Genomic DNA, 27,787 nt, shown 5'->3' with positions numbered 1-27,787 from the left:
TTGTAGGTTGACCTGTTAGGCTCCTTTCTTTTAATAGTGATTATACTAAATGTATGTAGGGTGAGAGCCTAAATTTAAGCTCAGTTTGTACTGCACAGCACACACATGCATTTATGCCACTTCTGTGTTACTAGTATAGTCTATTAGCTCTTAGACCTCCAATAATACAGTCAGGGATGGAAGTGGATGATGTGTAATGCAAGGGACGTGGTACACTATGGCAAAATACAAGCTCATACTGTGCAAGCATATGGAGCAGACCCTCACGTTTAGTGCTTTCTTTCCTCTTGTTTTTCACACTGTATCTTTCTCAAACCTTCTGTTCCTGTCTTATTAAGACAATAAGAAGTTCACTCAATCAGAAGTGTAGTTATTCTCTTCCCTTTGGGGGAAACAGTGTTGGAGTTCACTCCCATGAGCTCCTGCTCCCCTGGAGCAGTGTGTAACTTGTAGCTCAGTATGTAACTATAAACTTTAAAAAAAAAAAAAAAAAGGTCCCAAACAATCCAGTTTCCATCAGCCTGAAGGGAAAGCTGGAGCAGAGACAGGTTTCCTGCCAGAGGCATTGACTTACAGTGCATTCACCTTTTACTTGTGGCACTTTCTCATTATCTCCCTTGTGATGTACACGAGAATGGATCACTTTGTCCAGAATCTCAAATTGCAGCGTTGGGATTGGTACATTCTCACCAGACTGAAAGAGTCCGTTGATTCAGTTATATACTGTAAGATCAACAAGGATGCAGCTAAGTGTTTGATTGCATTCCACTCTTTGTCACAGTCTTTCCAGAACTGACTTGCATGAAGAGAACAGTTTCTCCATGCCTCTGTCACCTCCACCCTGTATATTTATATGTTGTTTTGTCAATTCACACACAGATACGTGGTCATAATCTTAACATCCCCTTTTCCTTTCTTGCCCATGTTTCAATGCACCATCACAGGTCAGCTATGCTGGAATTGGCCCTCCCCTTTTTAAATCTGGCCTTGCTTTTTTATTTCCCTGAGCTTGCTCACTCTTAACAGACTCAGTGGCAGGATGTTGCCTCTGTCAAGCCAGATGAAAAGCAATATCGTTCAAGTGTAGTGAGTAGCTGTTTCTCAGGCATTTTACTTTCTCTCCGTCGGGAAGAACATGAATATTCTGGGCTTTTGAACATGGTTTCTCCCCAACATACAGTGGGGCAGTATTGCTTCCTTGAAACTATGGATAGAGCGATCACTGTTACTGCTTTAATAGAAAAATCTGAAATATTTTAAAAAGCATGGAAGGAGGCCGTTGGAGATAAACCCCACTTCCATGACTAGGGATCATTTTGGAGAGAGGATTTCTTTGTTTAAAGATTTGGTATCCCACTTCTGTAAAGGTGAGAGAGATCTGAAACCCTCTCCCCTAGAGGAGGTCCTCCAGCAAAGTCCGGGAAGACCAGAGTTCACTTTGTTGATATTTCTAAGACACAAAAACAAGAAGAACCCCACCCACCCCACCAGTCCTTTAAAAGGGTAGGACAAAACCACAACCATTCAGGCCTGCACACATAAAAAAAGCAAAAGGTAATGCAGCCCTTTAAAAAAATGTCCTTTGAAGGTCACCTTTTAAGACCGGAGTTTTCTTAGTTATAATGGGGGGGTCTTATGTACAGGCTTCACTGTCAAAATCAGAGAATTATAAAAAGAGTGTAGAAAGCAATAAGAATGCATGCAGCTATAGAAAAGTATAAATTCAGGTTGAAAGATGGGCTGGCATCCATGAGTGGACATAGATTGCAAAACCAAATATCCAAAAGAATGTATTGAAACCTCTTTGTGCACTAGCCATCTTTCTGGTTTAAAGTACCTTCCTATTATAATAAATTCCTTGACTTCATAACATAGGTATTCTGTCAGAGTGTCGCCACAGATAGCAAACAGAATCGTGGATTCAGCAAGAAGCATCCTAAATAAGTTTATACCAGATATTTATATCTACACAGATCACATGAAGGGGACCAGTTCTGGAAAGTAAGTATTGAGGATTCCAAGGAATCTAACTTAAAATCATACTAATGTTTTTTTAAGTTTGATATTTTGGACTAAAGTATGCTGTCAAGTTTGATAGTGCATTTAATCTTTAGGACCTGGTCATCTGTTTTGCTGTTTAATGAATGAATCCTTACAAGAAAAATGAAATACTTGATTGTGCAGGTCCTCAAAATATCGTGTCTAGATTTATGTAGTGTGCTTCTTAACTATGCAATGTAACATTACAGTACATCCAATGAAGGTAACATTTCCTTGAGTGCTTTCTTGGGTGTTTAATTTGTTGTTTCAGTCTAGCACTGCGTATAAGGTATGACAAAAGTTCAGTGAGTGGAGTAGGTATGGTGTGAAGGCTCCGATTCGAATCCGATTATAGCCTTCTTGTTGGAAATGGTGATGCCTGCAGGGTGAGACCAAACAATTTAAATAAAGCAAAACGCATTACTGACCTATACATGGTAACTTTTTTCCCCATACACACTTCAATTGTGAAGTCTGATGCCTAGGAACTGAATGAGAGCGAGCATGTAAAAGTCATTATACTAATACATTTTATTGATCTGGTTCATTAGCAAAACGTGAAGCAAGGTGGAGATATTGTAGTTCTGACATAGCATGACAAACTGAGGAACTGATTTGTTAAGACCTGCCAAATTCCAGTAACTTGTCATTTGTGGGTGAAGGTGGAGGAAACCTTGAATAACTGTCTCTAGCCTTTCCTGTTTCTAATATGCACAACACCCCGAACAAACTGTTCGAGTCATTTTCTCTTTCACTTGCTTAAACGATGCACTTTTTTTTTTTTTTTTTTTTTTAAGTTGTTGGTGACCACAGGGAAGGGGAAGTGCTTTAATTGAAAACAGGCTGGTAATTGGAAGATAAAGGAATAAAAGAGTATTGTGCATGGTTATGTGGTGGCATGAATGATCACCTGCAAAACTGTTTCTTTCTCCAAAAGATTCAAAAGGCCAATGTGTTGTAAACAGTGTGGAGGACACGTGAACTTTTGCTTTAGTGCTGACGCCTATTGTACGTCATGAAAACTGTGCCATGTTTTTGTATGCATGCCCAGGGGCCCTGCTGAAGTCTAAGGGAGCCCTGTACATGCATCCAAGGGCAGAACGTGGTACTCATACCTGTTCTTCAGTACGGATTTGTAGTTGGTAAAATAGCATCATCACAATAATATACTTAATACCGTAGTCATTGTGCCCTGCTTGCATCTGTTCCTTAACCACCAGGGTCTTTCTTGTAGTGGCTCCCTTTTGCCTACTTTCTTGCCAGAGCTTGCATTCTTAGAACCGCTTCCCACTTAATGTTTGCCAAGTACCCTTCCCCCTCCACCTCAGAAAACTCTGTCCAGCTCCATAAGCCCACAATTTGCTCTCTCCTGTGATTTCTCTCTGAGTCTTCTATTGCAAGTGCTTTGGGGCCCAAAGCCCGACAAGTTGTGGGTAGGAAGGGTGGCTTAGTGGATGGGGCATGGGGTTGGGACTTAAGAGAAGTGGGCTTTGTTTGCAGCTCAGCCACAAGACACCCTGTGTGACCTTGGGCAAGTCATTTGATCCAGTCTGTGTCTCAGTTCCCCACCTGTAAAATGAGGGTAATACTTCCCTAGTTCATACGGGTGTTGAGGATAAAATCCGTAAATGGTTTTGAAGCACTTGGATATTGTGGTGATGAGGGCCATATAAGTGCCTAGCTTGCTGGGTGCATTTTACCCCTCGTTTGGCACCTTGTACATGTAAACTGCATGTAAATCAAATACTTTGTGTTGGATTTTCAGAAATGTTGAATATCCACAACTTCAGTCATAGCCGCTGGGAACTGCCAAGGGCTCAGCAGCTGAAAAGTGAATTCCTTTGTATTTACGGTGCCTTTGAGTCAGAACAGCTCAAAGCTCTTTACGTTAGATTATGGATTAAAATTCAAAAGCCTCTAACAAGGTGCTTCTAATGAGTTAGGCTTCTGTCACCCCTGAAAATGGAATGTAAGTGATTTGGAAAGTGTTACCCTGTACTGGTTATGTTTGCAAGTCTAAAAATCTGCACAGAATAGTTGTTGACTATAACCTACTTTATGTGAAATGATTGCTTGTTTCAGACAGTTTCTTTTCTGTCATTCCACCACACTTCACTTAACACTCCTGGAGACTAGGTATTGTGGCTCAAGGTATTAACAGTAAGCCAAGGTTATGAACCTTTCACTTCTGAGGCATGATTTTACCTGACAGCAAAGTGGTAAAAAGAAGTGAACTGAGACAAACTCCTTTTAGACAGGTCTGCATTGTAAAATACTATGGCATTTGGCACCTGGGTTGACAGCCTTTGCAGAGAAGGGTTAAGGACTTAATGGGCCTGGATACTGAACTCCCCTCATTCTTACAATTGGTTCCTCGGTCTTGGTTGGCACAAATTAGCAAGGTAGCACGTGGAAGCCTGCCCTGTCATTTCCAGCATTGTCCTTGTCTTGGGGATAAATAGGATTAGCAATGACTGATCAAGCACATATGCACCATCCTGGATTTTGACTTCCAAGGTAAAAAGGATTGCGGAGTCCCTTCCTCTATACCAGCATCTTCAGGAAATCCAGCATCTTAGCCTCTTTCACAACCCCTAAAGCACCTCTGAAAAGGGGAGCGAGAAATCCTCTGAGTTGTATTCCTCTGTTTATATGTCTGGGGACTTGCACCAGAAAGTTCATCAATGCAAAGGGTAGCAGATGCCCTTTGCAACTACAGGAGGAATTAGATCTTCATTTGTGTGAGCCAAATCCATTATCACCCTGTGCAGGTTTAGCTAATTTATGAAAGCTAGAGAGCATGTTTACTAACAGAGCACTGTCGTGGTTGCTAGCCACCAAGAAATGACGTCCTTTGGCATTGTTCCCATCTTACTTTCCAGATGCTCTTTCTGTCTCTGTTCCAACTAGGAGGGTAAGAAGAAAGGACATGTCTTAATATACGTCCCACATCGCTCTGCAAACACAGACCGTTAGATATGGGTGGGATCACTACTGTCGTGCAATTCCTTGTGTGTTCCACACACTCTTGAAACTCCCTTTTGGGAGGATCTAGATGACGCTGTTACCATATATATGGAGATATACCTATCTCATAGAACTGGAAGGGACCTTGAAAGGTCATCAAGTCCAGTCCCCTGCCTTCACTAGCAGGACCAAGTACTGTCCCTGACAGGTTTTTGTTGTTGTTGGTGGTGGTGGTGGTGGTGCCCCAGATCCCTAAATGGCCCCCTCAAGGATTGAACTCAACCCTGGGTTTAGCAGGCCAATGCTCAAACCACTGAGCTATCCCTCCCCCCATTCTGCAGTAGTGCTGGCAAATAAGCTGTCGTAGAAAGAAACAACTGACCAAGAGTGCATCGGTTTAACTCTACATGGCCTGCTGCTGGGGCGTGCGATGTGTAGGGTTGTGGGTGGGGAGAAAGCAATACAAGTACTTTCTCCTGGAGGGCTGGGGTGGAGAAGCTGCAGTAGTGGTTCAACAGCAGTGCGTGGTAGAATGGGGCTGACTTTACTGCTTTGCTCTTCGGGTCAGCATGGGCTGACAGTACCTCACTGTGCTCTTTAGGAACCTGTCCTCTTATGCTATGGCCGCCTGAATCCTCCACGAGTTCTTGAGGGAGCCACACCTTGTCCGTCTCAATTGAAGGGATTACTAGGGTGATACAGGGTCTCTGACAGGAAGAAGTAAATGAAGGGTCCTGTCAAAGAACAATCCCCTCACATGGCGGGGGGGAGAGTGGGGAGTAAGTGAGTAGCTCAGCTAAGAAGGTGAGTGAGGTGAAATAGGGGGCGAAGGAGGTGTGTCAAAAATCCTGATTGTCAAATGCAGAGGTGGGGAGGAGGGGTTGGGAGCAGGAGCAAATGAAAGATGGAAACGTGGATTGCTTAACTGTAGGAGGAATTTGCGTTTCCTAATTGACTCCTGTAGTTGAAGGAAATTCAAATGTAATCTCTCCTTCTTCCCTCGCACCCCAGACAAACAATTAAAACTGAACTCCCATTCATACCAGAGAACCCTTTCCTCATTGACCCTTTGCCAGCCAGTCTCCATACGGGGGCCTCTCTTGAGCAGAGATTGCCACTGAGAAATCGTGCCAGGCTGTGGCATAATTGTCTGCAGCAATTAGGATTGAATGGCATGTAATTTACTCAAACTGAATTCAGAAAAGATTAAACTGTTAGTCATTTGATTTGTCTTGTTGTATCCCTCCTTTGAGCAATCATTTACCTGTTTCCATACCTCCCACCCTCAAGATCTTCTTTTGAGATACCAGTTTAAAGCAAATTGCATTCATGGCTAAGGAAACAGGCTTTGATTTTTGATTTTTGTTTCTCATATGTGAGATTCTGTAGCACAAGTTCTTTTTTGTGTCTGTGTTCATGAGCTTTTTCTCAGCCTTGTGACTAGTGAATTAGCAATTGGAGACTTGTAGCTTGTGAGTTCATCTTGCTTGTCATATGTGAGCCATTAGAAACAGAGAACAAGGCAAAAGTTCTCCTTTTCAGACCCTTAAAGTGATACAGAAAACTCTCTCCAAACTCTGAGCAGAGTAAAAGCTATGAATATGCTGGTCAGTGGCAGAGAATGCTGCTTTATTTGACGCTCTGTCGCATATACTTTGGGATTCTTAGGAAGTTGCTATCGGTGATGTCAGGTGGCTTGTGCATTCATCTACATCAGCATTTCTCAGCCTTTTCAGATTGGTGATCTCTTATTCAAAGGCAAAAAATTTCATGATCCTCTTACTTTTATAGTAAATATATCAGTGACAGCAAGTGTATATAATTTATTTGCGTGTATGTTTCAAGTCATTGACAGAGAATACTTGACCTTCAAGGGGAAGGGTGTGCAAGGAGTGAGAGATCGAGATTGTCTTTGCTTGAAGTTGCAATACAAATTTCAATGCCTCCTGACCCCTCAGATTGCCCTTCATGACACCTCTCCACCCCTGAAGTTGCAATCCACCAGTTGAAAAACACTGGTCTAGACAATGCACTTTTTTGTGAGTTTGCGGCAAGAATTCTCAGTCGTGATCACGTATGGGGCGTTTGTTGTAGATCATGCATATTCTTCTGAAACAATAACTTCTTGCCATCATTCTGAGCCCTCGGAGTTCTGGGTGCAAAATCATCCTTAGTGCCATTTTTGTGAACGAACTACATATTTTGACTGTCCTACAGCAGTCAAGGGTGCTTTCTTTTCCCAGCAGAACTAGATCTTGTCAGGCATTCAGGAGCCATAATAAACCTCAGGGGCATTAGAAGCATTGAGGAGGTGCACGCTGTAGTTTGGCTGCATAGCTCTCGTGCTCTGTGTTTGGTATGGAGGCGTTCCTTGCTGTTAGGTCAGTAATAATGAATTTAGATTTAGACCATTCTGATGAAAAGGCCTGAGTAGTGGAGAGGGAGTCCAGTGGCACTTTCCCTAGTTCATGTGTTGTAGGAAAACTTAAACATTGAGGAGAGTTAAGCTAACTTTATTTTAACAGCCATTTGCCAGTTTTCTTCTAAAGTTTAAAATGAGACAACTGTATGAATAAAAGACAAAGGGTATTGTTTGGACTTCTCAGTAAACTGTGCTCAGCTATCTCTGGATTTCTGAGACAAGGTGGGTGGGGTAATATATTTTATTGGACCAACTTCTGCTGGTGAAAGGGGGACAGGCTTTTGTCCACACAGAGCTCTTCTTCAGGCTTTCTGGTAAGACAAACCCCACCTTCACACCTGCAGTAAAATAAGGTAGCATTGTATATTGGCATTATTCTGGGCTTTCTGGTAAGGGGATTCTGCCACAGAATAGGAGTTATGGAATTCTTCTATAGAACTGATGCTTTGACCTGTTGGCTTAAAGTGGAAACAATCAAGGAGAGCTGGTGAATAATACAGGATTAAAGTATTAATTACTTGCCACATTTGTAATCTGATGTTGCCAAATCCAGAAGCATCCTTCCAAATAGAGTTTGGCTCCTTAGGGAAATGTTTGTTTTGTTTTTGATTGCAAATGAGGTGGAAGTAACAGTAATCAGAGAGATGAAATGAACATATAAAGACTATTCATGTTAGGCTTGCGAATGGCAGCCCTATAACCAGCATAATAGTGGGCAGCTTTTGGCTTGGTTTAATCCTGAAATGCTGTTAGAGTAACCAATTATTCAGTGCAAGTCAAGTAGCCTTCTAACAGAGAGCACTGTTGGAGACCTGTATGAGAAAGTTAAAATGAACTCGTTTCTTCCTTTTAGCTCTTCACATACTGTAACCAGATACACCTTTCAGTTCTGTCATTGTCTTTCAGGTCTCCAGGTTTTGGCCTGTCCCTTGTCGCAGAAACCACCAATGGCACTTTTCTGGGTGCTGAACTGGCATCTAATCCCCAGGGCCAGGGAACTGCTGTACTCCCAGAAGAACTCGGCCTGAACTGTGCAAAGCTGCTGCTTGAGGAGATTTACAGAGTAAGTAGCCAAAGTATTCTCTCTCTCTCTGTCCTGTGGCTGTAGCTGGAGGAAAGGTAGTGTACAAGGGGAGTCGCTTTCATTTGAAGCATGTTTCTGTCACGTCTAGCCTTTTGTTGGGCTTCAAGTACCAGTTTACTGCTCTTTAAAAACACAAATTGAGGGTTTTATTTTTCTAGAATAATAAGCGTAGTTAATATAGCAAGTATAATAAATTGCATTCAGACAGCCATTTTCTCCCCGGATTTATTGAGGCAGCCATCTTTGTATATGTTGGTATACATAAACGTGGGACAGTGGCTGATTCAGGTAGTTGGTAATCAGATAGAGTTGCCTGCTTTGCATCTAGCCAAAGAAGTGACCTGTGGCTGTTGCTGTCTCAATCAGTGTGTGAAGAATGTTGTTGGTGGATCTTGTCCTCCTCACCCTGTGGTGGACACCATTAAAAGTAAATGACTTGCCACAATATTGACTATACTGTGAGATGTCCCACATTTAGAATGTGTACCACCCTGAGTCATTTGGGGGACAAAACTTTCTGACTGCAGGGCCCCAAGTACTCTCCACCTCTGTCCAAAAACAACTGGGCCGCTTTCATTGGACTGGCTATAAAAAGCTCTTTGTCTCTGTTGTGTTGTCATGAGCTTTTTCACTTGAGCAAATGTAATAATTCTTTTTAATAAGAGAATGAGATTGCTGCAGGGTCAATGCCCAGAAACAAACAAACAAACAAACAGTCTCTCAAGTGTGAAATGTTACCGGAGATACAGGAGAGTTGTAATGTGCATCCTAGCAGAACTACTACATGTTGTATTTGAAAATCCATCTACATTTTGCTTTTAAAAAAAAATTGGTTGCTTAGCAGTTGAGTCGACTTGCCCAAAATAACCACAGTGATTAGGCCAAAGGATGACATCTGAGATGCTGCCTTACTGCACACAATTGGAGTCATATCAGGCACAGCAGAAAGCCTCCCTGGATTGCTTTGTGCGGGGATTCATGTTTTCCCTTCCTGTGCTCAGGGATCCTGTTTGAAAAAAGCCTAGAAAGCACTTAGTGGGATCCTTTTGAGACATAGCTATGTCAGACTGAAAGAGGACTTCAGGGCCATTGGGTTGGTGGCCTAGTGTCAGGGCTTCCTCTCTTCAGTTGGACTGGAAGCATTGGGCATCTGGCTCCCTCAGCCTCTTGGGGCCAAGGTAAAAGGAAGAAGATACAATATGTATAATGTGTTTAGAGTGGCCTCTATGCAGTAGTCTCATTAGAGACTGCCTGAACGATGGGTCTGATTTAATATCAGCAAAATAAGTGAAGGGGAGGAGTGGAAGGTAGTACATGAAAGCCTCTGGGCCTCATTTGGAATATCTAGATCAGCGGCTCTCAACTGGGGGTCTAGGGTTCTCAATTGGGGGGCCACAAACCGGTTTCAGGGGGGCCACAAAGCAGGGCCAGCATTAGATTGGCTGTGGCCCAGGGCAGAAAGCTCAGAGCCCCAAACCCCCTCCTCCCACCCCACGGCTGAAGCCCCGAGCACCCTCCAGCTGAAACCCTGAGGGCCCGCCCCCTCTCTGCTGGGCCCTGGCATTTTTATAGCATGGTGGGGCTTCAGAAAGAAAAAGGTTGAAAATCCCTGCTCCAGATCTCGGTTCTAGTCACTAGATCAGTGATGCTTGCTTCACCAGTGTAATAAATGGCGTTGCACACCTGTCGTCAGAATTGGCTTGTGCACTGTACAGCAGCATCTCCTTAGTCATTCAGAGCATTTTGTGTATGAATGGTTTCGAGTGTCTGGATCATAAGGGGCAGATACTATATCTTGCTGTCTCTTTTATTTTATTTTATTTTATTTTATTTTATTTTATTTTATTTATTTGCATGGTACTAGAAAGGAAATGGCTGTTTTAGAGAGGATAGCCCTCTTAGTGTGCTCTTTTTCTGTTAGAGTTGAAAGGCTGAGGGGAAGACAGTGCTTTGCCTGGCACCCATCCTCTATACAAAATAAAGGAGGAACTTTGTTATATCTGCCTAAAGTAAGATAATATCTTATCACTATCTACTTTAGTCGATATGGTTTTTGGGGGAGGAAATGAGTTTACAGAACCTCTCATTTGGTACGTGTAGGTGGAATTATGTATTAGAATGTAGCCAAGGCAGCATTTGAGTAGGTAAATTGTGTGTATTGCAATCTACCACAAGCATACTTTTTGTATTAACTCTAGAAAAAACTTGTGTTTGTTAAACTGATTTTAAATGACTACTGTTCAATTGTGCTTAATTCTCATGTGGATAATAGGCTTTCATTCTTACAAATGATTCAGCAATTGCCATCTTATTTATAGTTTTTGATTAACAAAAAGTGCTTATCCACTTTAAGTACTTCAAATGCACTCTGAAATGAGAGAAGAAACTACTGGTGTTGACAAAATGTAGCCAGCTCTTATGAGGCACACATGTACAGATTGTATTTAGTGCTGAAAATTTAATTTAATTGGAAATAGCTAAAACTAATGTCCTGTGAGTGCTGCCAGGTTGGATTAAAGTATAGTTGCTGTGATTATAACTCAGTAAACTGTCTCTCGAATATATTGCAACTCATCTTATGCTATAAATTTCAATTTTTCACTTGCTTATAACTTTCTCAAATATCTCCTTTTGGGCTGAAACCTTCCATACTTGGTCTCAGCTAAAAGTTTTTTTGGGGGGTTGTTTAAGTTTGTGAAAAATCTGTTCTTCCATATGAGCTAGGCAAATGGGCAAAACTTACTTTTTTCAGTTTTAACATAATACCTTAACTGTTCTCTTCATATGACTGAACTGTAAAACTTGCAGACTTAACCTCTGGCTAGTGCATAATGAGGAAATGGCTCAGTATTGTATGCTGTTGATAGCACCACTGGTACCCTTATCACCTAGACCTGTATTCAGAAGGTCATCCGTGACTCCTCCCTTCATATCCGGACAGCAATTTAATCCCATTACTGCTTTTCCATAATGTTTGAAAAAATCTGGTCCTTTGTGTCTAGGCCTATGGTAAATCTCTCATCAACAGCGCCCCTATCATTTCTTGTCTTTCCTCCTACACACTCTTCTGCTTCAGTTTTCTGGTTCTTCACCTTATCCCCCTCCAGTGCATCAAAAATGATATTTCTTATCCCTGTTTCCGTGAGGTACCTAGCACATACTTGAGAGCTCAAAATATTAACAGATAGCTGGGGAGGGGAGGAATAATTGATTTTTCACACTTACCTAGCATGGGCAGTTATCAGTAGCATTAAACACAGTGTTGGCTAGAGGCTGAGAACCCATGTCAGAAATGCAGAAGATTGGACTTCACTTGTATGGGGGGGTGTCTGAGTCTGCTTGCCTGTCCACTCCACTGAATCAGGTCTCAGAACTCTCAAGTAGTGACAGTAACTCCTCACTTAAAGACGTCCTGGTTAACGTTGTTTCGTTGTTACGTTGCTGACCAATTAGGGAACATACTTGTTTAAAGTTGTGCAATACTTCCTTCTAATGTCTTGCAGGAAGAACAGCCCGTTGCAGTTAGCTGGTGGGGGCTTGTAACCAGAGTGGACCGGCAGCCCCCCTATCAGCTCCCCTAAGTTCGCTGTGCTGCAGCCACCCAGCAGGCTATCAATTGCCGGCAGTTCAGCTGTCCCTCCCCCCACTGCCATGTGCTGCTCCCGCCCTCTGCCTTGTAGCTGCTCCCAGAGACTCCTGCTTGCTGTGCAGGGGCGGAAGGGTGGGGGGCTAATGTCTGGGTGTCCCCCTCCTCCCTGCTCCTGCACCCCGCTTACCCCTTCTCCATATAGAGCAGGGAGGGGACACGGACAGAGAGAGACAGAGAGCCTGGGGCAGCAGCTGTTGTCTCAACTTCCTGATCCACTTAAAAAGACAATGCACTTAAGAGTGGGTCAGCTTACTTAAAGGGTCAGTGTGCATCTCTCTCTCTCTCTCTGTGTCTGTCTCTGTCTGCCATGCTGTCTCCCCTCCCTTGTGTTCATGCTGCCTTGTCTGAGAGGCTACATTAACAACGTGTTAACCCTTGAGGGCTCAACTGAGTGCTAGTTCATCATTTAGCAGCAAGGCATTCCCTGGGAAATATCCCACCCTCTTCCACCCTCTGACTTCACCACCTCAACCAAGCTTCACTATCATCATAGCTGTGAACAATATTAAATTGTTTGTTTAAAACGTATACTGTGTGTATATTTATATAATATATAGTTTTTTGTCTGGTGAAAAAAAATTCCCTGGAACCTAAACTCCCCCCCCCCCCCCCCATTTACATGAATTCATATGGGGAAATTGGATTTGCTTAACATCGTTTCGCTTAAAGTCACATTTTTCAGGAACATCACTACAACATTAAGCGAGGAGTTACTGTACTCTACTTTATTCCAAATGGCTCCTCCAAGGGGGAGTATGCAGTCTCTATCCCCAAACACTGACGGTCTTGTGAGGGATGTTATGAGCCAGGCAGTCATTGGGGTACCAGGCTCTGTTACAGTATTGGCATGTTTCTACTGAGTGCACAAACTGGGTGCTAGCCTACAACATACTGATCTGAGTGCACATATTTTTGAGAGTGCAGCTAAGGCCATTCATATCTGAAAGCTTGGCCCTTTGTAAGTGTGTTTGGGGGGAGAGGGAGGCGACGCGGCAGGGCGGAGGTTAGAGTCACAGCCTGTTGCTATATGCCTCCAGTAGCAATTACCTACAGCAGCAGCCACTTCCAGCACTTTATTTACAAAAGCTGAATTGCAAATCTTACTCCTCTGTTTAAATTCTTAAAAACCCCACTCTGAGTCTGCTGCTCCATGAAAACACCCTAGAACCCTTCAGATAATAGGAAATATCAGAAATCCAATTTCCTATCAAACCCTTATTTCCACGTGGCTTCCCAGCAGAGGTGGCTATTTTTTACTTAAAAAGCAATAAAACCACCTAGCGATTTGTAAATTAAAACTATATGTTATCCAGCCACTAGGGAGGATAATGCTCTGTTAATCATTACACCCTTTTTTTTTTGTTAAGCACCCAAGAATGTACCAAGTACCTTGCAAAATAAATCGAGACAGGGCTGGCCTGAAGATCGTATGTTCTAATGGCATAGCTGGCAATCAGCTAAGTTTTAAGAAAGAGGCAATGCCATAAGGCAGAGTAGGAAGGTAGCGAGGTTCTCAGAGCAGCAGATCAGATGTCTGTGTGTGGTAGCACTGGTGTGAGGTGCAAAGCAGTGTTTGAGAGAGGATTGGGGACTGTTGGTGGATCAGGTGATCCCTTTGTCATTTTACCCATTAATGGGCTGATGTGAGCTGTGGGTAAAGTGGCTAATTCTAGCCTGGTCTAAGCTGTGGGGCTGTTAGCTAAAGCAGCTTTAAAATTCTGTTTTCTAACTTAGTTATGCCACCAGTGTGGATGGGGCACAGTTCTAGGGAATCTTTTGAGACCAGGTACTCACCTAGGGCATGATTCATCCCTGGGTTACTCTGGCCTGGGCCTTCGTAATCCAGGGATGGTGGCAGAAAGCCTGCTATAAGAGGGGCTCCAGTGGCACAGCTCTTCTCTGGGGGCCTCAGCCAGCTCAGTCCAAGGAGTGCTTGGTACCTGATGGGCAGCACACTGAGTGCATGCCTTCTCACCCACCTGGGGGCAGCAGGATTCTTATGGCGCCCCAGCTACATGTTAAAGCTGCCCACACTCGGGAAAGGCAGCAGTGCAAACACTCTGCCGTCTTCTGAAGGGAAATTTCTTTCCTCTTTGCCCCAGATGGGTGCATCTTGCTTGATTAGGGTTGAATCGAGCCTCTAGACTCAAGCAATTTTCAGAAGCTGTTTTTAAAAAATCAATCCCTGTCCACACTAGCTTGCAAGCCTTCCAAGGGACATAGATTGGTGTCTTCTGTGACTTTAGCACTATTGGACATAGTACTTCATAGGAATAATCATTGAAAAGTTTCATCAATAGACAGTTCTCCTGACAGCTGCTTTTCCCCTGCTTGTTTGGGTTTCTTAAAGTGGTGGAAGTTTCATCAGTAGACAGGGCACTGGACTGGGACTTGGGAGGGTGAGGTTCTAGGCCAGCTTTGCCACTGGCTGCCTTTGTGGTGCAGACAGATCATTTCACCTCCCTGTGCTTCTCTTTCCCCTCCCATCCTTTGTCCATCTTGTCTATATAGTTTGTAAGCTCTTCGGCACAGGAACGCTCTCTCACTGTGTCTATCTGGCATGTAGTACAGTGGGGCCCTAATTTAAGCTGAGGCTTTAAATGGTACCATAATACAAATAATGAGCAACAATAATCTTGGTGGCCTTTAGTAGTGATCTTATTGCTTTCCTCATTATTTTGGGGAGAGTTTGGATTTAATCTGAAATTTTCAACAGAAAAGATCTCTCTTGAATGTAGATCCATATTCAAGTGGTTAAAGAGGGGAGCTAGAGTAGTCATGACCATTGAAGTGTAGGAACGTGGCATAAAGTTTCGTCAGCCAGCCAAAGTAGAAAAATCAATGATCGGAAGACATGTTCCCATGTTGAGTGTTGCTATAGCAACAGGTATGTAGAGAGCAAACAGCATCCTCTATGGAGAGGAAGAGGAATGTGCTGAGGAAAGAGAGCCTCAACTATACACCCCACGTGCCCTCCAAAATATATATCCCAACAGTTATCTAAGGCTCATGCCTCTTCTGCTGCACAGATTGTTTCTAAAGCAAATGTTAATGGGGAGATAACACACCATCTTGTTCTGTCTAAGAAGCTCTTGTACACAGTTATGAGTTGAACCAGTTGAGGGGGGAAGTCTGAGTTTTTTCTGTCTGTGGATCAGGTGTCTATTTAGTAAAGATGGCCATCCCTGTTTGTACAGTTAACAAGAGAAAAACTACACGACTTTTGACTGTTTTCCTAGCTATACCACTTAGATCATCCAGATCAGTGACTAACGAGCAATTGATCCACTCTTTTCTACAAGCAAGTTGTTGCTGATAGACTAATTTTTTTTTTTTTAAAAAAGCCTAAATAACGATAGTCAATCAAATGTAGATAGAACATCTGGGAATTACTTGAAAATAAATAGTGCAAGACAAATGCCATGTACTCTTTAAACTTTTAGTCATCCAGCCTGCACTTTGTTATTTCTGTACCATTGTAACTGCAATAATTGAACTTCAGGCACTTGGCCTTTTTTCTGTTTCATGTTACCTTTGTACTCTCCAGGCTGAATAAATGCACTTTAAAAAGTTACCAGTAAACAAAACCGTGTGCATTGGTCAGCAGTGGTTGGACAGAAGTCAGTGAAGTTAAGGTCAGAAACGTTCACTGTTTTGAGAAATCATTGACAGGCAAAAGATAATCTGGATAGAGGAGTTGGGCTCTGAAGTGAAAGGAGCAGCCTTTCATTGTTTCTCCATTTCAGATTCAAATTAGTTGTAAATACTGATGTAAGACTGCAATCACCAACTACCAGGGTCAGTGCAGGACAATTTCAGAGCTCCTTACAAAGCCATTTGAATGGGGCCCCACAGCTGCATTTTGGAAGGGTCAGTGTGCAGCCTTCTTGACACACTCTCTCAAGTGCCCAAAAGTCCAATGCCCAGCTAGCTATGGGGGGTTCAGCACCCCAAGTATAGGGCAGAGGAATAAGTAATGTGAGCAGAACTTGGGGGCGGGGGTTGGAAGGAGTGTTAATGGAAGGAGTCTAGTATAGGAATGAAGTTACACCCTCAAAATCTCCAAATCAGCTGTCCATGAGCATGTTGTCCCAGTGTCTTGCTTTCTTTGCATTCCTTTCAGTACAGAATCCAAATCAAGGCCTATGTGCTGATGTTCGCAGCCCTCTATGGTACTGCATCTCGCCTCTTCCTCCACAGCCATGGCCTCCCAATGTTGTCGAACAATAAACCTTTAGTAACTCTTTTCCCTAAAGGTTTGTAAGGGTCCTTCCTTCCACCCTGTCATCTTGACTAAGCCAATTCAGCACTGAAGTCTCTCAGTGGTTTGAGCATTGGCCTGCTAAACCTGGGGTTGTGAGTTCAATCCTTGATGGGGCCATATAGGGATCTGGGCCAAAAATCTGTCTCGGGATTGGTTCTGCTTTCAGCAGGGGGCTGGACTAGATGACCTCCTGAGGTCCCTTCCAACCCTGATATTCTATGATTACAGTTTTCTACTTTGGGTATTTTTAATTGTTTGGATGGTGGTGGTAAAATACTTTCAAAATAGAAAATAAAATTTCTAAAAATACTTTAGAAAAATAAAATAAAATGAGCAAATGTTGCTTGCCGTGTGACTGAACAGTAATAGCTCTAGTGTGTGATTACATGTACAAGTTTTTGAAATGGTTAATTTGGTTGGCTCAAAAAAATTTTTGGAGAGCCTATTAAGGATCTGATCCAAAACCCACTGAAGTCAGTAGGAGTCCATCCACTGATTGATGTGAGTCTTCGATCAAGCTGTCTATAAGAGACTCCAAATTTAATTTTATGCCAGATTTTTCTCTTGCATGTGTTTGAGTAGCTTTATTTGGTAATAAAAAAGTTAGTCTCTCTTCCAACTAAGCAAGATAAAATGTATTAGCTTGCTCAAATGCAGAAAGCTGCAAGCAGTTGCAGGAATGGCTTGTTGCTATGTATTCATTATAGTTCAACCCTGTTTGTCAGAAACATTTCAGGGCCATCTAAAAGTAAGGATTGAACAGTCAGTTTGCAATTTCTGGATGAACTGCTCATGCTAGGAGGAAATGTGACATTGGGATAAATGGGGTTTTACTGTGTAATCGGGTTTGGTGTGTATCCAGAACCATGCTCCCTACTTTCTAATTATCAAAAGAAAGAGTTTTTCCTAAGTAAAGTTTAAAGGCTGCAATTGTTTCCAAGCCATCTAGACTGTCTTGATTAAAGGGATACTGTTAACTAGTTTGGGAACAAAATTTAGGTGATTTAATTATTATTTTTATTTTTATTAATAATAAACAAAACACATTTTGTAAACCCAAGTCTTTAAAGACTATCTCAAAATGTCCAATCAATTTTTTGTTTGGATGTTAAAGTGGCAGTGTCAATGTCAAAATGACACTGCTGTCTGAAATGTTTTTACTTTTGTTTATAGTAACTGAAAGATACGGGAGACCAATATAAAGTTCAATTATATTAATATAGCATCTTAGCCTTAGAACAGAGCACACAGTACAATACATATAAGATCAATACGAGTTTTAAAATCAACACAACTCAATAAAATTAATACCCATTCTTTAAAAAACACACCAAAAAAAAAAAGTTCAACCTTGCCCCAGAATCAGTTACAACTTTAAAGTCACAATCCCTGCAACAATATAGAAAAATAAACTAACAAGGGTTAGAAATGCATTATTTCATTTAGGTCATAAGGAGTCTCTCTTTTATATACTTGTTTTAGCAGTCTATCAGGCAAATAGGTCAAACGCCCTATAATAGAAACATTTTCACTACATAGCAAGTATTCTTGCTTTTGAGCCAGTGTAGTAAAAGGCATCTGAGCCAGAAATGTGGCTAGACCTTTATTTCTCAGGTAACTGAACAAGTTACCAGAAAGTAAGTAGTGTGGTAGATCTTCAACTTAGCTAAACCTGCATGGGTGAAACTCCTCTCTCCCAAACAGGCTATCTTCATAGTTTGAAAACAGAGTCATAAATGCCCTCCTTGACATATTTGAACAAAAGTATTTCTCCAAACTATGTCTGCTCTTTGAAGAAGAAAGCCAAGGGGGCAACTGCCATGTCCAGTTGTTTGCAAATATCTTCTGCTCTAAATTTAATGGGAGATTCCACACTCTTGCCTACATCCCTAGCCAGGTCAAGTTGCAACAAGCACAAGGAATGGAGAGAACAACGGACTTTCAAAAGCCAGAGGAACTCTAGGGGTTGTGTACTGCTCAGCTGTTCCCCCAGACATAACCTTGGACGATGCTGTAGATTCATATGCTGAATACTCAGCCAATAATTCAATATAAAGGCATTGAGCTTTACTCAAAACAGCGCACTCCCCTAAGTAAAGCTGCCAGGGTGTAATTTGAGAGGCCGAGCCTGGGAGAAAAATATTATTTTCCCACAGGGTTTTTGTTTTGTGCATTTGATAGCGCTTTGTGTAGTTCCACGTAGCCTGTGTTACTTGTAGTTGTGTGGATTTTTCACATAGCAACACGAGGAGAGGGAAACGTTCTTTCAAAACAGGAAAATGTGTCTGCACAACTACAATAATTGGCAGCCGGGGGTTGGGCAGATGCAATACCTGAAACTACTTTTAACTAACTTTTTTGAAGTTGAATAGCTTTCAGGTTGTGTCCCATTTTAAACATTTACCTAAAGAGCCATAACCCAAGCATTTCAGTAATCTATTAGTGCACATGAACCTGAAAGAGACTAGTCTATTTTCAATTGCCCAAAATAAGTGAAATGCAAAATAAATATATTTTTCCTCTATTTACATTGTTTGTTAAATTTTAGAGATTCCCTGGGTTTTCATAATCAATAGTGTTAGAAAAATAATTTCCTTACTATGGTTTTTAACTCAAGTCCCTTTCCAAATATGCCCTGTGAAGTTAGTTACTATTACAAAATCTGGATTTTATCTTTTGACCCTTGAAATGTGAGAGCTGTGATAGAGCTGTGTTTTAAGTAAACGTTCCTCCATCTTTTTTTCCTATATTCTGGTTTGTATAAAGATTAATAATTAAAATGTTTGTGTTTACAGGGAGGCTGTGTGGATTCAACAAACCAGAGCCTAGTTCTGCTCCTCATGACCCTTGGACAGCAGGATGTTTCCAAAGTCCTACTAGGACCTCTGTCTCCATACACGTAAGTTGTTCTCTTTAACTTCAATATCACATCTTGTTTAATTTGCAGTTAATAGAATAACATGTATTTTTGTGCAGAACATTTCGTTTGCGGCTATGAACAGACGTACTTGTACTGATCATTTAACGATCAGTACATAAGTTACCTAGTGTTTATTTTTACACACTGGAAGAACACTTCCTTACTTTCCTATTTTCCCTCTGATTCCAAGGCAATTAAACTTTCAGAGACCAGTTTGTTGTTGGTTCTTGGTCTTGGATTGTTTACACATCAATTACATTTTTGTTGCCTAGCATAAGCTCTCTTATTTTGCCTAATGACCTCTGTTGTAGTTGTGCACATAATGGAATGTATTCTGAATGGCTGACTAACACCAAGATCATATCCAGCTCATGGCATGAGTGTCAAAGAGAAACACCTCAAGGGTGTATCTCGTTGAGATACTTGGGACCCTGGAGTCCTAGAACTGTTATGGATTGCATTTTATTTTTGTTTTGGCCTTTTTTCTGACAGTTTTTCAAGGTCTGTGGCAGTTACCAGTCTGAAGAGAGAGAAGTGCTGTGTTTCCCCCATTGTTGGTTGGGACACAGAAGGGCAAAAGGCACGCTGCTTTCCTGTTACCATAGCTGGCTGATGAACAATTGACTAGACCAAAGCAGTTACCAGAGATTGAATTGATCAAACAGTACCCCTTTAAGGGAAAGGGGAGAGATGTGCATGTGTGGGGATGATATCAAATAATTAGAACATGAACTGTCCTTTTTCGGTTATCATGGTACCGGTGCTGTATACGTGAAAGGTACAGTACTGTGATAACTGAAGAATGATGGTGCCATCACATGAAAGCTACAAACTGCTACCAAACCCTGATACCTCAGAAACCAACAGATCCACCAGAGTTGTGTGGAAGGGGGTTTGTATGGATTTTGAGGGGAGCAATGGAGGATTATCTTTATGGAAGGGGTGAAGTAGACCATCACAAGGTGAGTATCTACTTAGTGTTCAGTAATATCATCCAACATCAATGATTAGACTACACAGTTAAGAGTGTAATAATCTGATGTCTTACAGTTTCAAACCACAAAGTTTGTAAAGCATTAATTTTTAAGTGGACTGATTTCAGCTGCTTTAGTTGTTGACATTCTTGTAACGATAGTGCGGGGTGGAGAGGTTTGGCAGTGGAGGAGGTTTACTATTGAGATCAGCATGTTTCATGTGAGATCATGTAAGTTTTTTTTTTTTTTTTTTTTTTTCCCCCCCTCTCTCTGCAACTTCTGTGCTGCTAATATCTAAGGGTTGAGAAATCAGTCTCCACAGCTACTGAGCATAGATAAATGAGACATTTTAAAAAATAACAATGAGAAGCAAAATGCTATTGAGTTCCACTCCATTTCCCCAACCCACACCTTCCCCCCCCCCCTCTGATTGCTGCTATGTTAGTAGCATCTTGCATTTAGCACCTTCACACTGAAAAATCCCAAACTACTTACTTTATAAATGATATATACAGCATTGATTTCCCTTGTCTAGCGCAGTGCAGCTGGTGGATTATGGTGTTGGGAGTGGGAACAATACTTGGAATAGGTCCCTTCCCCCGACCCTGTGTGAAGGAGGACTCGACCAGGTTAATTGGGGGGAGGGGTGCTCACATGCCAGGCACGCCATCTCTGGCACAGAATTAAATCAGCGGTCCCACCAGAGCTCGGTACAGAGGTAAAATAACCTCTCTCTTCCTACTTGAGATTCCCCCATTTGTGCATCTCAGGATCTCATTAGCTCTTTTGGCCACAGCATTACACTGAAAGCTCACGTTCAGCTGATTATCCACCACGACCCCCAATCTTTTTCAGAGTCATTCCTCCCGAGGATAGAGTTCCTCATCTTGTAAATATGGCCTACATCCTTTGTTCCCAGATGTGTACCTCTACACATAGCCATATGAAAACGCATATTGTTTGCTTATGCCCAGTTTACCAAGCAATCCAGATCACTCTGAATCAGTAACCTGTCCTCGTCATTATTTACCACTCCCCCAATATTTGTCATCTTCAAACTTTCAGTGTAGATTTTGTTTTCATCCTGGTCGTTGATAAAAACATTAAATAGCCTGGGTCCAAAACTTATCCCCACTGGAAACAGAGTCTATCGAGGACAATTCCCTGTTCACAGTTACATTGTGAAACCTATCAGTTAGCCAGTTTTTAATCCATTTAATGCATGCCTTGTTAATTTTATATTCTAGTTTTTTAATCAAAATGTCATAGATTCATAGATTCCAGGACTGGAAGGGATCTCGAGAGGTCATCGAGTCCAGTACCCTGCCCTCATGGCAGGACCAAATACTGTCTAGACCATCCCTGACAGACATTTATCTAACCTACTCTTAAATATCTCCAGAGATGGAGATTCCACAACCTCCCTAGGCAATTTATTCCAGTGTTTAACCACCCTGACAGTTAGGAACTTTTTCCTAATGTCCAACCTAAACCTCCCTTGCTGCAGTTTAAGCCCATTGCTTCTTGTTCTATCCTTAGAGGCTAAGGTGAACAAGTTTTCTCCCTCCTCCTTATGACACCCTTTTAGATACCTGAAAACTGCTATCATCTCCCCTCTCAGTCTTCTCTTTTCCAAACTAAACAAACCCAGTTCTTTCAACCTTCCTTCATAGGTCATGTTCTCAAGACCTTTAATCATTCTTGTTGCTCTTCTCTGGACCCTCTCCAATTTCTCCACATCTTTCTTGAAATGCGGTGCCCAGAACTGGACACAATACTCCAGTTGAGGCCTAACCAGTGCAGAGTAGAGCGGAAGAATGACTTCTCGTGTCTTGCTCACAACACACCTGTTAATGCATCCCAGAATCACGTTTGCTTTTTTTGCAACAGTATCACACTGTTGACTCATATTTAGCTTGTGGTCCACTATAATCCCTAGATCCCTTTCTGCCGTACTCCTTCCTAGACAGTCTCTTCCCATTCTGTATGTGTGAAACTGATTGTTCCTTCCTAAGTGGAGCACTTTGCATTTGTCTTTGTTAAACTTCATCCTGTTTACCTCAGATCATTTCTCCAATTTGTCCAGATCATTTTGAATTATGACCCTATCCTCCAAAGCAGTTGCAATCCCTCCCAGTTTGGTATCATCTGCAAACTTAATAAGCGTACTTTCTATGCCAATATCTAAGTCGTTGATGAAGATATTGAACAGAGCCGGTCCCAAAACAGACCCCTGCGGAACTCCACTTGTTATACCTTTCCAGCAGGATTGGGAACCATTAATAACTACTCTCTGAGTACGGTTATCCAGCCAGTTATGCACCCTCCTTATAGTAGCCCCATCTAAGTTATATTTGCCTAGTTTATCGATAGTTTATCAGCTGAAACAATTTGACAAAATCAACACAAATTCACAAAATGTTTCAGTCGACCCTAATCTGCATTTTTTGGTGGGGGAAAAAAGCTTTGGCTATAAAATGTCACCCAGCTTTAGTGTCAAACACTTCCTGAGATCATCTCATTGTTTGGGATTTGGCATCATGTTTTAACCAGAACAGCCTCAAAAAATAGGAGGGTGTGTTTGTCTAATGGCTCTATAATATGCACAAGGGATCATAAACTGTAATTGGCTGGCTGATATCTGGGAAATGTGTATATATAGACATTTAAATGTTGAACAGACTCTTGTCATCATAGTTGTGTGGTTGGAGAGTAAGTAAACCTGGAGCAAATTCTGTAATAGATCTGCCTTCTTATGAAGGCAACCATTAGATAGAAGCTGTGTTTGTGCAATATACCAACACTTCTAATTGGTTAGGCCACTTTAGCTAGCTTTGGGACAGCACGTCACTTGGAGTCTAAGGGTATGTCTACACTACAGCTGCTACAGTTGATGGAAGGGGTTTTTCCGCCAATGTAGTTAATCCATCTTCCCAAGAGGTGGTAGCTAGGTTGATGGAAGAATTCTTCCATAGATGTAGCTGAGCCTACACCAAGGGTTAGGTCAACTTTGCTACTGTGCTCAGGGCATGGAATTTTTCACAGCTTGGAGCAACCTCCAAGGTCGAGCTAACTTTTAAGTGTAAAGTAGACCTAACTTTTCTGCTTGAAGTGTAAATGAATGTCAGTGAAATGACTTTTGTGGCGACGATAATTTAGTGAACTACAGAACAAGCTGCTTTGCCCGTAAAAAACTTTTAAGTGCATGTGCAATTGATGTATCTCACTTCATTTCACTTTGCAGCCTTCTCCGCTGCTTCTGTAAACACTTTTTGTTTTGCTCAAGGCAGTGGTTTTTGTTTGAAGTTCAGGGAGAAGTGGAATGCTGCATACCATGCTGCACTCTGCTCCCCCCTGCAGACTGACGAGGCTGCACCTGGAGGTGGCTTCCATACATTAGGAACTGCAGCCTCTCCAACCTCCCCCTTTTCCCTGATTTCCACCCCTCGTACTTATGTGACAAGACAGCGGAGGATTATTAAACACTGTCCCAAAGGAAGACCACAGTTCTCTGCCATTTCCTGCCAAATTCTGTTTGCTTTCACTGCTCTTAGAGGTTTCAGTATGGAAGAATGGTCTGCTCTGCTCTGTCTCCTCCATTTCCCCCACAGTGTGCTCCTGGTGCTGCCACCATTTCTGGACCATCCCACTATTGGGGGAGTGCCTTGGGACTTCCTTAGGTCTTGTAGTGCTTCAGCAGTGATTTTTGTCTCTCTCTTGCTTCCTGCTTCCTCTGTGTCAGGAACTATTTCTTAAAATAGCATCGGGGGCACAGAACTGAAAAGGAATTTGATCTCAAAACTGTGATCAATATAGTATTAAAGTTCTTAGGACAGGCTACCTGCCAAAAGGAGGCTCAGGAGTGGTGTGCATGTCCCCCCTTTCCAAAGGCTAAGCTCATCTGGGAAGAGAATCTTGGGAACCTAGCAATTGTCCCAGTGGATTAAACCAGCAGTTCATCCACTTTGGTATCGTGGCTCTCTAACAGTGGTTGGTACCAGCTTCAGAAGAGAGGGCAAGCATCACATAGTGAGCAATTATCAATTTTCCATTTTGTTGCCTTTCAGTTTCATTGACTGTCCCCAAGGCACATCCCATTTACCTTCTTTATACCATTCATTATTTTTTCTGTCATATCCACTCCAGTTTGTCTCCTCTTCAGAGCTGCTTTGTTTAATCTGGTTTGTCTCTCTTCCATAGAGAAGTCTCTTCAGACCTGTAATCTTGAAAAAATACATTTTCAGGTGTAAACACTTTTCCAAAAGAAGTCCAGAATCTGAATTCTTTTTTTTTTTTAAAGCGATACTGTTAGATTCCAAAGATACATGTATTTTAGCAGAGGGGAGCTTGTAAAACTGATCAGATGTGTGCTTTTGAATCTGCTTACTGTATTCCCCCACACACACACACACACAAAACATTTTGAATTTCCTTAGCTACTGTCAAAAGTATTTTTTCAGAAATCCCAGTAAAGTTTAGCACTGAACATTTTGTGGGGGCAGAATGGATAGGGAACTGGATTGGGAGACATGGGAACTGGATTCTATTCTGATTCTGCCACTGACCTGCTGTGTGACCACAGTCAGGTTATGCTACCTCTGTGTCTCAGTTTCCCCTCCCACTCTTTGTGTGGTCTATTTAGATTAACAACTCTTCAGGACAAAGACTGTCTTTTTGTCTTTTTTTGCAGCGCCAGGCTCAGTTGGAGCCTTCATCTTGGCATTGCTATAATACAAATAAGATTTTTTTTCAAACCCATATACCCATTTTCCTACCTCTGTACCAAGTAGCCAGAATGTGAGCGAGAGTAGCTTTCAAGCCACACAGAGCTCGAAAGCGTGTCTCTCTCACCAACAGAAGTTGCTCCAGTAAAAGATATTACCTCACCCACCTTGTCTCTCTAAAATCCTGGGACAAACACAGCTTCAACTACATATCTCATTGAATGTTAGTCTGTGGTCTACTTACAGGACAAGACCTCTGTGTTAACTAAATGAGTAACTGATTTGTTGAAGATAGTTTAACACTTTTTTTTTTTTTATTAAAGAAAAAAAGAGAAAGAAAACTCACTTGTCCTCTCTCCCTTTCAGAATTGAGTTTCTACGACATTTGAGAAGCTTCTTCCAGATTATGTTCAAAATTGAAACCAAGCCATCTCATGAAGAGCTCCAGGGTGGAGAGAAAGTCTTAATGACGTGCGTTGGCATTGGATTTTCCAACCTTAGCAAGACAATCAAATGATAAAATATCTGTAGCTTTTACGAAAATGTGACGTCAAAACCAGTACAACAGAGATGTGGTTTAGCATTGTACATACAACATGGTTGGGCCTCTTCTCCTTCTTTTCCCCCAGACTAATGTGGTGGTTGCTGAATGCAACTGTCTTTAAAAGTTTTACATTTTTATGGAGGAGTTAAGGAAGGAGACCTTAACAAAGGTGACCAAAAAGAGAATTACAGAGCAAATAATTTGTCAAAATATGTGTGTGTAGGGGGGCGGTAATTACAGAGCCCCATCTAAGAAATACCAACATTGAAATAAACTGAACTCAAACTAGAACAATAGTTGTTGTTTTTAAGTTGTACGTATACAGAATTTGTCAAAGGCCTCAATCCTGAGAACACTTATGTACATAATGTTACGCATATAAGTAGTTGCATGGCCCTTCATGGAACTATTTGCATTTATGAGATCAAGTGTGTACATAAGTGTTTGCAGAATCAGGGTCTGAATCTTGAGTGGGCATTAGATAAGGACCATAAAGACAGTGGAAAGTCTCTTACTGATGTTATGGGCTTTGTTCAAGCTTAGTGAACTGCCGGTGTGGGGATATAGAAGAAATATCTGCCATTTAACTTTTTTAAAGATTAGAATATGTAAAAGATGTTTGCCTATACTGATGTAATTCAACTTTCTTGCTTCCAGAGGCAGGGGGAGATCTTTTGACTAGGTATCTGATTTGTAAATTGTTTTATTTCAGATCCTTTATTTTACTGTTAGAAAAATTGCTCGGGTTTGTTTGTTTGTTTGTTTGTTTATACAGTATTCCAAACACTCCAAAACAGGACTGTTCTGATCATTTGGGAAAGGTAGCCACAGGGTTTTGGTGGACTAAATGTATCACATCTGGGTATTGTCTTGTGTGGCTGCAATCTTTGTGGGTGAGGAGTTTTGTTGGGGTTCCTTTCTTAATGTCTGTTGGGTATCTTTCAAATTTCCAAATGATGAAATATCCCATCAGGAAAGATTTTTTTTTTTTTCACACAGCAGAGATGAGTAGTAGATGCTAGTGCACACATGTTAGAGTTTAATATTGGACTGCTCTTATACAAGGAAAAAGTATTAAGCACATGGCCACAGATTGAAGTAGTTTTCCTCAGTATGACAGACAATGAGGATGACTAATTTAAAATAAAACCATTTCAAAAACTGTGCCACTGGCTGTTACAATGGTCATAATCCTTTATAAACTATATTAATGCAACATGCTTTGATTAATAATAGTATTACACCATTAGAAGATCATGAGAATGCATTCTTATCCATTACCATTGTAAGAAATGCATCTGTAACATGATAGGTACATGTTGGACCCATGTAGGAATTCGACGGAAGACTGTGTATATGTGCTGTAAATTATTGGAGGCAACAATACTCATTATGTACTGTACTTGAAATTCTGTGTTTTTGTAGCAATCTGCCTACACATTTATTTAGAAAAATAAAATTGTATAGATTTTTCTAAATGAGGCTTTTCCCCCTTTTTTAATTTTGTTTTTCCCCAGACTAGCACTCTGAATTTTCAAAAGATAAACAGCTCCTCTAAACTGATACGAATGTGATAATTGTCACCTTCTAAAACTTCTGGGAAGAGCGAAATAGGGGTAACTTTTTCATCTGTTCTTTTAATACAATGTGTAGAAATGACTGTGATAAAGCTGGAATATTTTGTACTCTGTCATACACATCAGTGAAGGGAGCTGAGATGTAGTTTATGCCATGGCACAGCCTAGTTGATATTACTAGCATGTCATGCCTTCATTGATATTCAGGACACATGTCATAAAATGCTGCAGCATGTGTCACATGATGTAAATCATGTAACTCAATGTTTTATGGCTGGGCTGTGTAATTCATTATGTGGAATTGTGTCCTTACTCTTCAGAACCTTGATGGGGCACTAGAGTGCTATGTAGTCTGTGCAAACCACAGTCAACGTACAAAATACAGTACCGCTCCTATGTTGCAACAGATGGACTTTCTCTTACATGCTTTTAGCCCACATTTGCAGTCTAACCTGGTTGGTGAATACTGTTTCCAGTAATTGATGGGGGAATAAGATCTCAGATTGACTCTTAGCACCTGAATCTTTAATCACAATCAAATCTTTCAAATAACGCTGTTCAGAAGACTGTGTTCCTTCAGGTAAGAAAGAAACCCACTATGTTGTGAAGCCAGAATTGGGTG

The 27,787-nt window shown here is 41.5% G+C and overlaps 1 protein-coding gene across 2 annotated transcripts in view; it reads left to right on the top strand.

The window, feature by feature from the left end:
• The window catches only part of RCL1 (RNA terminal phosphate cyclase like 1), a 104,623-nt gene extending 77,580 nt beyond the window's left edge, over positions 1-27,043 (top strand). For both annotated transcript variants that reach the window (XM_065406374.1, XM_065406372.1), the window contains 4 exons: positions 1,876-2,001; positions 8,336-8,492; positions 19,222-19,325; positions 25,411-27,043. In XM_065406374.1, the coding sequence (XP_065262446.1) occupies positions 1,876-2,001; positions 8,336-8,492; positions 19,222-19,325; positions 25,411-25,561 (538 nt within the window). In that variant the 3' untranslated portion in view covers positions 25,562-27,043. The remainder of the gene's footprint in view (positions 1-1,875; positions 2,002-8,335; positions 8,493-19,221; positions 19,326-25,410) is intronic.
• The last annotated feature ends 744 nt before the right edge of the window (positions 27,044-27,787 follow it).

Source organism: Emys orbicularis, chromosome 6 (genome assembly GCF_028017835.1).
Source record: "Emys orbicularis isolate rEmyOrb1 chromosome 6, rEmyOrb1.hap1, whole genome shotgun sequence".
NCBI classification, from domain to species: domain Eukaryota; kingdom Metazoa; phylum Chordata; order Testudines; family Emydidae; genus Emys; species Emys orbicularis.
The sequence above is the reverse complement of the archived record's forward strand: the minus strand, read 5'-3'. Positions and strand labels throughout refer to the sequence as shown.